The sequence below is a fragment of the Erythrolamprus reginae genome, chromosome 3 (genome assembly GCF_031021105.1).
Source record: "Erythrolamprus reginae isolate rEryReg1 chromosome 3, rEryReg1.hap1, whole genome shotgun sequence".
Lineage (NCBI taxonomy): Eukaryota > Metazoa > Chordata > Lepidosauria > Squamata > Dipsadidae > Erythrolamprus > Erythrolamprus reginae.
In genome coordinates, this window is record NC_091952.1 from 313,006 (window position 1) to 325,548 (window position 12,543).

At 63.2% G+C, this 12,543-nt stretch overlaps 1 protein-coding gene across 3 annotated transcripts; it reads left to right on the forward strand.

Annotated features, from left to right (window-relative positions):
* The first annotated feature begins 26 nt into the window (after nucleotides 1-26).
* Nucleotides 27-8,689, forward strand: NCOA5 (nuclear receptor coactivator 5). 3 transcript variants are annotated; one of them, XM_070744305.1, is made up of 8 exons: nucleotides 27-194; nucleotides 4,228-4,296; nucleotides 5,765-5,998; nucleotides 6,080-6,195; nucleotides 6,270-6,396; nucleotides 6,495-6,694; nucleotides 7,201-7,524; nucleotides 7,657-8,689. In XM_070744305.1, the coding sequence occupies exons 2-8, from the start codon at nucleotides 4,256-4,258 to the stop codon at nucleotides 8,268-8,270; spliced, it is 1,656 nt and encodes a 551-aa protein (XP_070600406.1). In that variant the 5' UTR covers nucleotides 27-194; nucleotides 4,228-4,255; the 3' UTR covers nucleotides 8,271-8,689. The 3 variants fall into 3 exon arrangements, with proteins under 3 accessions (XP_070600406.1, XP_070600407.1, XP_070600405.1); XM_070744304.1 differs by having other exon boundaries at nucleotides 88-194; nucleotides 5,741-5,998; XM_070744306.1 differs by lacking the exon at nucleotides 4,228-4,296.
* The last annotated feature ends 3,854 nt before the right edge of the window (nucleotides 8,690-12,543 follow it).

Sequence of the window (12,543 nt, forward strand, 5' to 3'; positions counted from 1 at the left end):
TTCCGGCCTCTCGCTTCCGGCCGGCCACCCTAAGGATTGTGGGAGTTGAAGTCCGAGACCAGGCGAGGGGGGGGCGGCTGCCCCGGAAGCGGAAAGGGCGGCCACACCCTGCGGTGGGCGAGGCGTCGCGCGGGTCGAGGAGGCCGTTGGCGCGTCGTGAGGCGAAAGGAGCGCGATCGGGCCTGGCCCTCCCGGTGAGTGAGCGAGCGAGCGTGGCGGCCGCGTCGTCCTCCTCGGCGTCCCGGGCTGGCGGGGGCGGGGCGGGAATCGCGCGGGCGCCCCTCCCCCCCGCGAGGCCGGCAATAAAGGCTCCTTCCCGCCTGTGGCTGTTGTGTTCTTTGCGCTCGTGCCCGCCCCCTCCCCCTCCCCCGCGCGCGCCCCCGACGCTCCCCCCTCCCTTCTTTCCTGGGCCTCGGAGTCCCCCGGGGGGGGGCGCGGCCTGCGGAGGGGCCCGTCGGGCGGGGGGGGAGGGAGGGGCGGGGGGGGAGGGAGGGGAGGGGGGGGAGTTCCGGCCTGAACCGCTGCGGCTGCGGTTCTTGGCTGGGGGGGCCGTTCTGCGAGCCCACCCGCGGCCTCCTCCCTCCCCCCCCCAGCGGAGCGGCTTCTGGGCGCTTCTCCTGGCCGGAAGCTGCCAGGGCCCCCGGGGGGGGAGGGAGGGGGGGAGGGGGGGGAGGGCGGGAGTTTGGGAAGATGCACGCGACGCCTTCAGGCCAAAGAAGCAGCGGAGGTTTTGTGCCTTTCTCTGGAATGGGGCGGAGAGCGTGGCCGGCGGGTCTGCAGCCCAGAAGCAGGGAGTCCGGCAGGCGATGCTGCTTCCACGCGGCCTTCTTGCAGCCATTCCCCTGCGTGGGGTTCGGGGCTGCCCAGCATCAGACGGGCCTCTAAGGTGGGACCTTTGCCCCGGTGCACCAGTTGCGACCCCCACTTGGCTCCAGAGGCTCCTCTCCCGTCTCCTGTCACGGCTGGATTGTTGCAGTGCGCTCTCCCTGGGGCTCCCCCTGAAGAGGGTTCAGAGACTCGGGTGGGTCCAGAATGCAGCCCCTAGAGACACCCACGCTAGACCAACTCCTCACCAGCTGCACTGGCTTCCTGTCGGTTTCCAGATTGAATTCGAAGTGTTGGTCATTACCTTTAAAGCCCTGCATGGCTCATGGCCAGAGTATCTTCTGGACCACCTTCTACCGCATGCTTCCCAGTGACATTTAACACTGTTAGCTGGTGGGGTGTCTGCCGGGGAGGGCCTTCTCTGTGGTTGCCCCGACTCTTTGGAACTAGCTGCCTCCCGAGATCCAGACTGCCCCCATCCTACTGGCCTTCTGGAAAGCGGTAAAGGAAGGGGGGTGGCCCCGGAGGTCCCTCCCAACTCTATGGTTCTACGGCTTTCCTGACAGGCCTGGGGCCATTGACCTCAGGTGGGTGATCGGCCCATGAAAGTGTGGAGGGCTGCAATTATTTTAAATTGAAATGTTTTGTATATATCGGTCCGTGTTTATTTTGCTGTGAGCTGCCCTGAGTCCCTAGGGAGTTGGGCAGCATGGAAATAGAATTGAAAGAATAAATAAACAAATGAACAAATAAACAACGGACTCTGTGTCATTCAAGCTACAATCGCCCTGGGAGGAGGGAGGGGTCTGCTCCCGCGGGAGGGGGGAGGGCATCCTCCACTCTGCTCCACCCAGTAGGCGCAATGCAGGTGGCTGGAGAGCCCCTGGGACACCCACCTGCCCCCAACGGGAGGGAGGGAGAGGAAGGAAGGTGGCCCCCCCAGGCCCCGTTGGTTCAAAGGCCTTCGCTCTCCCTTCCTGCAATGTGCTTTGGCTTTGAGGAAGGAGGCCAGGGGGCATATTTCCTCCCTATTTCCCCCACTCTTCTCCCCCCCTTGCCCCCCCTGAGCTTGAAAGGGGGAGGGGGTGCCGTGGAGGGGAGGGCTAAGGGGCAGAGATCCTGGGGAAGCTGGCGGAAGGTCCATCTCACCTGGGTCAGCTTTGGGTCAGCGCAGCCGTGCAGGGAGTGGACTCCACGGGCTCTGCCGGCCATCAGAAGGAGCTCTGCAGCTGGGAACCCCCTTTCCCCTCTTAGGGGTTGTCCTGGGGTCATGACCTCTGTGGGGACTGAGATTGCCATTGCAGCATTGCCCATTGCGGTCGTTAACTGAGATTCGCAGGTCGTTAAGCGAGCACCTGCCCCAATCCAGGGCAATCCGGGCTTGGACCCCTCAGAGCCCTGAGCCTCATTAAGGTCACTATAACTGCCCCCTCTTCCCCACACCTCTCCCCACCTCCCTGTACTAGGGATGGGGAACCTTTTTTTACCTTGGGTGCCGAAAAAGCGTCTATGCGCGAGTACCCACACCCATAATTCAATGCCCGGGGAAGGCAGAAACAGCTCCCCCCCCCGGAGGACCCCCGGAGGCCAGAAATGTCCTGTTTCCCAACAAGTAGGCTTGTGCTTCGCCCTCTCCATTCCCTGGAGCCGGGGAAGGGTCAAACGCCCTCCCCCATTCCCCTAGGGCAGTGATGGCGAACCTATGGCACAGAGGCCACAGGTGGCACACGAAGCCATATCGGCTGGCACAGGAGCCGTTGCCCTAGCTCAGCTCCAACGTGCGCATGTGTGTGCTGGCCAGCTGATATCTGGCTCACACAGAGACTCTGGAAGGGCATTTTTGGCTTCCAGTGAGCCCCTGGGGGATGGGGGAGGGCATTTTTATCCTCCCCCGGCTCCAGGGAAGCCATTGGAGCCCGGGGAGGGCAAAACACGAGCCTTCTGGGCCCAACAGAAGTTGGGAAACAAGCCGTTTCCGGCCTCCAGGGAGCAGGGGAAGCATGTGCGATAATGCGCGCCCATGCTCTTTCGGCACCCGAGGGAAGAAAGGTTCTCCGTCACTGCCATCACTGGAAGCCAGAAACGCCCTTCCAGAGCCTCCGTGTGAGCCAAAAATCAGCTGACCGGCACATACATAGGTGTTGGAGCTGAGCTAGGGCAGCGGCTCATGTGCCTCCCTCTCCTCTGCCTTGCTGTTCAGAACCCTCCTGGCCCACTTGCAGTGCCCTGGGAAGCTGCAGCCCCCCCCCCCCCCGTCCCAGCCACGAGCCCTCACTGCTCTCCGGCTCCCACTGGGGGTGAGCCCTCCCCCGCCCGGCCCCTTGTGCCGCCTCGGAAGTTGCTCCCTGGATCTGCTGCGTGAGGTGCGCCAGAGAGTGCCCCTCCCGGCCCATCCTGGGACCGCCGTACCTGGTTGGGACCAGAACAGCCGGAAGGCGACCGGGGGGGGGGGGAGGTGGGCGTTGCCAGGACATGGGCTGTAATTCCAGTGGACACAGAGGCTGGAGGGGCAGCTTCCACTGACCCTCACTCTTAGACGGGGTGGTGGTGGTAGTAAGTTGCTCCCAATGTTCAGTCGCTTTCAATCAGGATAGAGCTGGAAGGGGCCTTGGAGGTCTTCTAGTCCAACCCCCCTGCGCAAGACCCCAGACCGTTTCAGACAGACAGCTGTCCCAACAGCTTGGCCTTTACTCAGCCTTCGTCCATCCGAGGTCTGAAGAATGGGGACCCAGATTTTGGTTAGGGATGGCAGGCCCTCCGCCATGAGGCCGGGATGGGGCTGGAGAACTTCCTCTCCAAACAGGGCTGACCCAGGCTGAGCAGGAGTTGAGGCTCCATCTCTTTCCCAGGGGCGGGGGGGCGGGGGGGGGGGGCTGTAAGGGTTTCCAGAGAGGCAGGTCCCCACGGAGAAGCCCTGTGTGTGTGTGTGTTCCTTCTCTCTGAGTCCCCTCCTCGCGGTCTTGAAAACAGCCCTTTCAAGGGGGGACCTGGTGCCAGCGCCTTGTGTATCTGTTCGGATTTGTGTAATTAATCAGGGCCGGCTGGACAGCCAGATCCCACCAGGGGAGGGCACAACCCTTCCCAGCCTGTTTGGCCCGTCTGCGGGGTCCGCGTTGGGTTCACCGCAAGGCTGCTGGGGCCTTTGTGTGCTGAAGCCGCCCCCGGCCTGTTCCCCCTCCCCCCTGGCCTGTGAGGGGCTGGGCTGTGTCGGGGGCTGCCCCAGAGCGGAGGCCCCCTCCCCAGCCGCCGGGTCCTGGTTGCAAATGAAGGTGTTTTTGGCGCCCGTTGGTTCCTTGCGTGGATCCCCCCCGGCTTCTTGGCGTTTGTTGCTTTCTTTTCAATGTGTGATGACCGTTCCTTTGTTTCATGGCATTGAACAGACGGGTTGATTGTTCTTTTCAGATATTAATAAAGCAGCAGAAGAAGAGAAATGAATAAGGCTCCCTCCTCAAGGTCCAGCCCACCGCGAAGGTAACGTACTCTGAAGCCACCAGTTGCCTGACTCAGCGGCGCCGCCTCCTCCTCCTCCTCCCAGGCCCCAACGGAGCCTCCCCGACGGAGGGGAATCTGCCGGGAATCCCAGCCCTGCAAAACCGCGGAGACCCCGCCTCTCTTTCCGACTGGGGGGCGTCCCTGGGGAGCGCCTCGCCCTGGGCTTTGCGTTGAGGGCCAGGGCCTCGGGGGAGCAGCTCCCCTGACGGAGGTGGCCTGGTTTGCCACCACGTTGCCCCGAAGATGAGCGCGGGATTCTTTGGTCCTCCCTTGGCACTCCACCTGCGTTGTGCCCACCACACCCGGGCGCTTCTCTTGGCATCAGCAGAGCAGTGTGTGCAGCCTCCGACCGGAAGACCCTCCCCGCCAGGGCAGGAGCTGGGATGTGCCGGGGGACCCTGGGTCAGAGCGCAGGCACGGGCCCAAGCGTTGCTCTTGATGATGGCGGGCAGCGCGCGGGGGCGGGGGAGGTGCCTGGTCATTGCCTTGACCCTGGCTGGCGGGAAGAAGAAGAAGAAGGCGGCAGTGCTGGGGAGGGGGTGTCCTCTGGTTGGAGTCCTTCCGGAGCCCCTGTTGCCGCCTGCCTACATCCTGCCGAGTGCAGCGGAGGGCATCGGCCCGACCTCTCTTCACGGTTCTTCCTGATCCGCTGTCCGGCCCCAGATTTGCATGGCCTCCTTTCCGATTCTCTGGCCCTTCTTGTCTCCCTCTGGAGTAGGCAGTTCATCTGGACTTGGCTCAAGTGCAGCCGATCCACGTCTCCTGAATCCTCTGCGGGTCGCTGTGCGGCAGGGCGGGAGGGGCCTCTTCCGGCCACTCTCAGGGCAGCTGCGGCAGGGGCTCCAGCAGCGCTGATGCTGCCTGCGGTGGGTGGGGAGGGCTTCCTTGTGGCCCCCCCTGCCTGCCTCTCGGGAGCTTGGCCCACTCCTGTCGTAAGCAGGGCCGTGTTGCGTCTCCTGGGAAGTGCAACTGTGGCCTTTTCCAAGCGCGGAGTTAGGGGGTGTCTTCACCTTTTTCCCCAGGACGTGCCGCTTCCCCCAGCCACTGGCTTCGGGGGCCCCATAAATGTCCTTTGGGGGTCAAGGTGGGTCCTGCTGAAGTCCAGCAGCAGTCCCGAGGCCAATCCATCCTCCTGGGCTGCTCACGCCGGCCTCCTTTTAGAGCAAGGCGCAGGTAACGCTCAGGGTCTGGCGGGGCCTCCTTGCCAGGGAAGGGAGGGCCACCCGTAGGGCTGAAGGCACCTCCCAGACCTCTTTCCTGCCTGCCTGCCGTGGGGATCTTCCACTGTTTGCCTTGCGCTGTTTGCTCTGGAGATGAGCGCTAGGCCAGAGCCCAGAGGGAGGCCAAGGCTGCGCGGTTGCCTTTCTAGATGTCGACCTGGACGACGGTCTGGCTCACCCCTCTGACCCCCTTCCCTCTTAAGGGCTTTTCCCGGTCCTTCCGGCAGGGAGCCCATCCCTTTCGGCGAGAGAGATGCGCGGAGGGACCGCTCTCCCAACCGGAGCAGCCCACGCAGAGATGGCAGAAACGGCCGAGACTCCCGGGACGGACGGGACCTTCGGGCACGAGAGATGCGGGGCGCCAGAGATCACCGAGACTCCAGAGACTCCCGGGAAGCGCGAGATTCCCGAGAGGCTCCCTACGACCACCACTTCAGGGAGTCCAGAGAGCCCCAGTACAGGTAGGCGCAGAGGGGAGGGGGGCTGCTGGGGAGGGGGTGGGTCAGGCCCACCCGGCTGACGGGCCGCTTGCCTCTTTGCAGGAGGGAGGAAGGCTATGACCACTACAGCCGCCCGGACGACTATTCCCACAGGCGGGAGGAGCCCTCTTTCAGCCGCTACGGGGAAACCCTGGACAGGCCCACCCTGAGCACCGAAGGTCAGGCAGCGCCCGGGGTAGGGGGCATGTGGGGGCGGGAGGGCCGGACCTCACGGCAGCGTCCTTCCCTGCAGAGCGCATGAAGCGGGAGGAGAGGCGCCGGGAAGAGCTCTACCGCCAGTACTTTGAGGACATCAAGAAGTGCATGGATGCCGAGCGCCCAGTGGATTGCTCCGTCATTGTGGTCAACAAGCAGACCAAGTAGGTGGCCGGGAGAGGCAGGGGTCAGCCCCGGGGGGGACGTCCCTTTGCCAGGGGGCCTGGGCAGACCCTCTCCTCTGGGCCTCTGCCCGATGCAGGGACTACGCCGAGTCCGTGGGACGCAAGGTGCGCGACCTGGGCATGATGGTGGACCTGATCTTCCTCAACTCGGAGATGTCCTTGCAGCAGGCGCTGGACGACGTGAGCCAGGGGGGTTCGGCCTTCGCCATCGTCATCACCCCCCAGCACCAGGTCCACCACTCCTGCACCGTCAACATCATGTTCGGCACCCCGCAAGGTAGAGGCCTCTTCCCCGGCGCCACTCGGTGCGTCCAGGGAGGGCTGGGCAGCCCCCCATCCCCCCCCATCGCTTGCCTTGAGGCTTAGTGTGGGCAGGGCAGGCTGACCGGCTCAAACTGCCGTGCGTGTGTGTGTGTGGTCAGGTTGCGTTTCATTGGCAGAAAATTATTTCCGGCTTCAGTTAGGTTCCCCCCTCCTCCCCCCCCCCCGGTGAGATTCATGGGCTGTGGCAGCCTCTTCAGGACCCCAGGTGGACCTCGCCTCCCCTCCCCCGAGCCTCGTTCCTTTGCGGTGCACAGCAGGGGGTTGCCTTCCCCCCCCCTCAATTGCCCCCCCTGTGGCTCCCACTGCACCATGGAAAGTTGGTGTGTGTGTGTGTGTGTGTGTGCCGTGTCTGCCCAGGGGGGGTGCGTTTCCTTTTCAGGAGGGGCTGGGTCCACGGGGCTCTGCTTTCCTTCCCCTTGTGAGCCGGGCGCAGGGGTGACTCCTCCCCCTCCCGCTCAGAGCACCGGAACATGCCACAAGCGGACGCCATGGTGCTGGTGGCCAAGAACTACGAGCGCTACAAGTCCGAGGTCCGGGAAAAGGAGCGGGAGGAGATCGCCAGGCGGGCGGCCAAGATGGCCGACGAGACCGTCTTGCAGGAGCGAGAGCGCCCCCTGCCGGCCGAGGAGAGTCTCCGTGGGGGCCACCCCCCAGCCATGCAGGCCCTGCTGAACCTGCTGGCGGACAACCGCTACCTGACCGGAGAGGAGACGGACAAGATCATCAACTACCTGCGGGAACGCAAGGAACGGCAGCTGCGCGCCACTGCCGAGCCTCTTCCCGGTAAGCCCTGGGTTGGGGGGGCAGCCCGGCACCCCCGTTAGCCCCCACGGAGTGCTGGGCGGGGCCAGGGCAGTGGGGACCCAGAAGAGGGCTGTGGGGCAGGGCTCACCTTGCCGGCTTCCCTCTTTGCAGCTTCGCTTCCCAGGCAGACAATGGGGGCCACGCCGGGATCCTTGGGGCCGGCTTCCCAGGGCCACCAGAGCGTCCAGCCGGCCTCGGCCGCAGCCCCCGGCCCCTCCAACCCTCAGCAGGAGCTGCAAGCCAAGATCCTCAGCCTCTTCAACAGCGGGGCAGCCACCACTGCAGGGAGCGTGGGGGCCGGGGGCGGCTCTGGTGTGGGGGCCCCCCAGAACGCAGGCTTCCCTTCCGGGCCCAGCACGCCCAGCCGCAACCCCCAGCTGGGTGCGTCCGGGGTCCCCCAGTCTCAGCAGCGGGGTCAGCCCCAGGCCCCCCAGTTCCCCAACCACCCGGGCTCCTCCAGGGCGGCCGGCCCGCGACCTCCGGCCCCCACCCAGCCCTCCCAGCCCCTCTACCAGGGCCGGCCCCCCGCGGCCAACAGCGCAGCTGCCTCCCGCCCGGCCCCCTCCCTGGGGATCAACTTCGACAACCCCAGTGTGCAGAAGGCCCTGGACACCCTGATCCAGAGCGGCCCTGCGCTCTCCCACCTGGTGAACCAGACGGTGGGCCAGGCCCGGACGGTGCCCCCCGCCCAGCAGCCCTTGGGCTCCTACCAGCGGCACTACTGAAGCCTGCTGGGCTTCCGGCTGCCTGCCCCTGAATGTCTTGGATGGTGCACGTCTCTGCCCCCCCCCCCACGCCCCCCACCCCCGGCAGACTAGGGCTGGAGAAGGCAGCGGGCCCCCTCCCTCCCCTCCTGGCCTGTTCCTTCCCCCTCGGTTGGGAAGGGGACCGAGGAGGGGGCTTAAGGGCCGAACTGAGCGTGTGACTCACACACACACACACACCCTTTGTTTTAATGTTGTAAACTTTGAGATTTAAGTTTTGGGGGAGCTGAGGTGCCCCCTTTCCCCCCAAGCGCGGCTCTTGGCCGGGACCGGTTCCTGGAGCTGTTCTGTGGTTCGGTGGTGTAGAGGCCTCCTCTGTCCTGTTAGCAGGAGGGCGTAACTTTCTAATAAAATTTACATAACGTATATGTATATAGTAACCATGGCCGTTTCCGTTATTTCAGACTGGCTGAGGGGTTTTGTGTCTCTCGGAGTGCCACGGATTAGCTGCCACGGCGCCTGTGAGAATAACTTCGGAGAGGGGCGGCATACAAATCTAATCAATCAATCAATAAATATACTCCAGGAATCCAGGATAACAAAAGGAAAAAAAACCCTTTATTTTAAACAAAATCAATACTGAGACCAGAGAGACCACGGAAAACGCCCATGTGTCTCTGGGACAACCAATCAGTACGGAACACAGCCATTTTATACGCCCTTCGCTCCCATGCTCCACACCCCTATTTCACTCCCATTTAGGGGGTGTTGTCTTCATGAGTCAGCACTTTGTCCATTGCCTTTTTTGGGAATACGGTGGCACCTCTACCTATGAATGCCTCTAGTTACGGACTTTTCTTGGTAAGAACCAGGTGTTCAAGGTTTTTTTTTGCCTCCTCTCAAGAACCATTTTCCACTTACAAACCCGAGACTCTGAAACTAACCAGAAAAGACAGGGAGAAGCCTCCACGGGGCCTCTCGAGGAATCTCCTGGGTGGAAAAAGGGCTAGAAAAGGTGGGGAGAAGCCTCCGTGGGGCCTCTCTAGGAATCTCCTGGGGGGAAACAGGGCCGGAAAACCCAGGGAGAAGCCTCCGTGGGGCCTCTCTAGGAATCTCCTGAGGGGAAACAGCCGGAAAAGGCGGGGAGAAGCCTCCTTGGGGCCTCTAGGAATCCCCTGGGGGGGGAGAAACAGGGCTGGGAAACCCAGGGAGAAGCCTCCGTGTGGCCTCTAGGAATCCCCTGGGGGGGGGGGGGAGAAACAGTGCTGGAAAACGCAGGGAGAAGCCTCCGTGGGGCCTCTAGGAATCTCCTGGGGGGAAACAGGGCTGGAAAACGCAGGGAGAAGCCTCCGTGGGGCCTCTAGGAATCTCCTAGGAGGAAACGGCCTCCACCCTCCCTGTGGTTTCCCCAATCGCACAAACTTCTACCTAAGAACCTGGTCACGGAGCGCATGAAGTTCGTAAGTCGAGGCGCCACTCCCCCATCTCCCCATCATCTTGGGGCTTTGCAGGCCCATCACTGCGTAATTTCCACCTATTGCTCATTCTCTCTAAAGGCCATTTGCAGATGGGCCTGTGGTTCATTTCTTGTACCATATTTGTAGAGGAACAGACCACCTCTTTTCACAGGAACCGGGGGGGGGGGGAGTGGTTCATGGGGCCCTTTTATTTTTCTTACAGCGCCCATGTCCCCCTTGTCCTACCAGGGACCGTCTGGTGCACTTGGCGTGTGCCCCCCACCCACATTTCTTTGGTTTCCTGTGGAGCAGCTTTGGTCCTTGGGTGAGAAGCGAAAGGCCTCGAAAGGAGGCAGTGCAGGAGCCCCACAGGAGACGTGGCCTCCCCCACCTTCAGTGCAGGGCCAGCTCATGCCTGACCTGGGGGGGGGCGCAACGGAAGCCCCTTCCCTCGCAGGCTGCCTTTTGCTGGGGCCTTGTTCAGCAGGGGCCTTAATCTTGCCCTTGCTTTTTTCTTTAAAAAAAAATATGCAGTCTGTTAATATTGTCCAAAGTTGTCAAGGCCAGCAGGATGGATCCGGCCTGCAGGGCGCTTAAATCCAGCCTGTGGGCCACCACGAGAAAGCCCAGGACCGGCCCACCTGCCTCTGCCGGCAGAAAGGGCTCGTAAGGGCCACGCGAAGCCCTCCGGAGCTTCGTTTTCTCTGCCAGAGGGTTGTGGGAGGCTGAAAAGAGCTTCGTACCCCCTTTTGGCTGGCACTGGGCCCCCCTGACACGAGTGACGTTGGGCTGCCCACCCTCACCCTGCCCCCTCGAGGTCATAACCCTGAGGCTGCAATCCTCAATGGAATTGAGTTTGACCCCCCTGTTCTAGTCGGGTCCCTTGGGAATCGGTCTCTGCTTGGAGGGCCGGTTTTCCTGGGGGGAGGAAGATGGGCTGTCAGTGTGCGCTGTGAGTGGTGGTGTTGACAACGGGAGGGAGTGCAGCCTCGACTTCCCTCTGGCTTTGGGGGGTGGGGAACACCCTGTTTTTTGAGTGGACAAAGGAAGGAGAGAACCGAGAGCCGGAGTGTCTTACGAGCACCGTCTGATTCTCTACATGTTTACACCAGATTCCGGCCCTGAGCTCCGCCTCCTCTCCAATGGCCATCCCAGGGGGCTCTCGGCCCAGAATCACGGCAGGTGACCTGGCAGGTGTAATGTCAAAAGGGGAGGGGAGGGAAAGGAGGGAGGTAGATGGGGAGGCGGGGGTCTTTGGCTGATGGGACATCTGAGGCAGCAGGGAGGGAGGGAGTCTTGTGCGGAGGGGGCTGTGGCCTGGAGCGATGAGCACCAGCCTCGCCTGGCCCAAATTCTCGGAAGCCCTCCTGCCCCACCCGCCCTGCCCTCTCAGGAGCCTCGTGAGGGGGGGAGAGTACCAACTGCTCCCTGGCGGAAAGGAGACCTTTGCCCCGCTGCCCCCTCAGCCAGGCCAAGGCTGCGTTCAAGGCAGGGGGGCCCAGGAGCCTTGCCACGCACGGACTGCACCCCAGGGCCACAGCCCAGGCTGGATTTAGCCCCCTTGCAGCCCCTAGTTGAGGGTCGTGTGCACGGATGCGCCCCAGGGCTCCCGACTTCCCCTCCAGGGCAGGTGAGCCTCCCTCAGGAATGGTGGGGCTAGCAGGGCAGGGGGCACAGGAGGACCCCACAAGGAGCCTCCCTCCCTCAGGAATGGTGGGGCTAGCAGGGCAGGGGGCACAGGAGGACCCCGCAAGGAGCCTCCCTCCCTCAGGAATGGTGGGGCTAGCAGGGCAGGGGGCACAGGAGGACCCCGCAAGGAGCCTCCCTCCCTCTGGAATGGTGGGGCTAGCAGGGCAGGGGGCACAGGAGGACCCCGCAAAGAGCCTCCCTCCCTCAGGAATGGTGGGGCTAGCAGGGCAGGGGGCACAGGAGGACCCCGCAAAGAGCCTCCCTCCCTCAGGAATGGTGGGGCTAGCAGGGCAGGGGGCACAGGAGGACCCCGCAAGGGGACTCTGCCGGCTCTGGGGAGGGCAGAGTGGTCCTGCAAGTCTTCCTTTCCGCCAGGCACGCAGAGGCCGGGGACCCTGGGCATCGGTGGCACCCTTCCGGGAGCCCTGCTTTCTGGGGAGGCCCTGAAGCCCCGGAGGGTCCCTGCCCCCAACCTACTGCTAGAGGTGGGCGAGTCTCCTGCCAGGTGGGGGGATGGTGGAGGCAACGCCCTCTACTCTTCTTGGGAGGGTGAGAGCTTGTGGAAGAGCAGACAGCGCCATCTGGTGGAGGCTGCCTGGAAGAGGAGCGCTCCCGGCCCCTGACTCACCTGAGCTGGTTCCCCGGCTCGACTCAGCGCTCGTCAAAGCCGACAGAGCAGCTGCAGCAAGGAAATGAGAAGAGAATACAGAATAGGAGAGCTGGAAGGGACCTTGGAGGTCTTCTAGTCAACCCCCTGCCGAAAGCAGGAGACCCATACGACCCTGATCTGACCCCTCCTTGAAAACCTCCAAAGATGGAGCACCCGCAATGTCTTGAGGCAAGCTGTTCCCCTGGTGAATTGCTCCCCATTATCAGAAAATTGCTTCTCTCTTCGATGAGCTCTTATCCGTTGCTTCCTGTGTCCCACCTTCAAGTGCTTTGGGGAATAGGTTGACCCCCCCCTCCTTTGCGGCAGCCCCTCAAATATTGGAAGACTGGAATATTGTGGAAGGGATTTGGGGAAAGGTCCGGGAAAGAGGGACCTCCGTCCCTGGCATCTCTGCTCTCCGTGCACCAGCAGAAGACCGAGCTGCCCTTGGGAGCCTCCGGCCTGCCTGCCTGGGGGGGGGAGGTTGCAAGCATGGGAC

What these genes read in the sequence shown, in the direction of transcription:
- NCOA5 (XM_070744304.1), top strand. Translation starts at nt 4,256, where the DNA reads ATGAATAAGGCTCCCTCCTCAAGGTCCAGCCCACCGCGAAG. An exon ending in GCCCACCCTGAGCACCGAAG is followed by an intron (nt 6,196 to 6,269) that starts GTCAGGCAGCGC and finishes CCTTCCCTGCAG; the next exon opens with AGCGCATGAAGCGGGAGGAG. An exon ending in CATGTTCGGCACCCCGCAAG is followed by an intron (nt 6,695 to 7,200) that starts GTAGAGGCCTCT and finishes CCTCCCGCTCAG; the next exon opens with AGCACCGGAACATGCCACAA.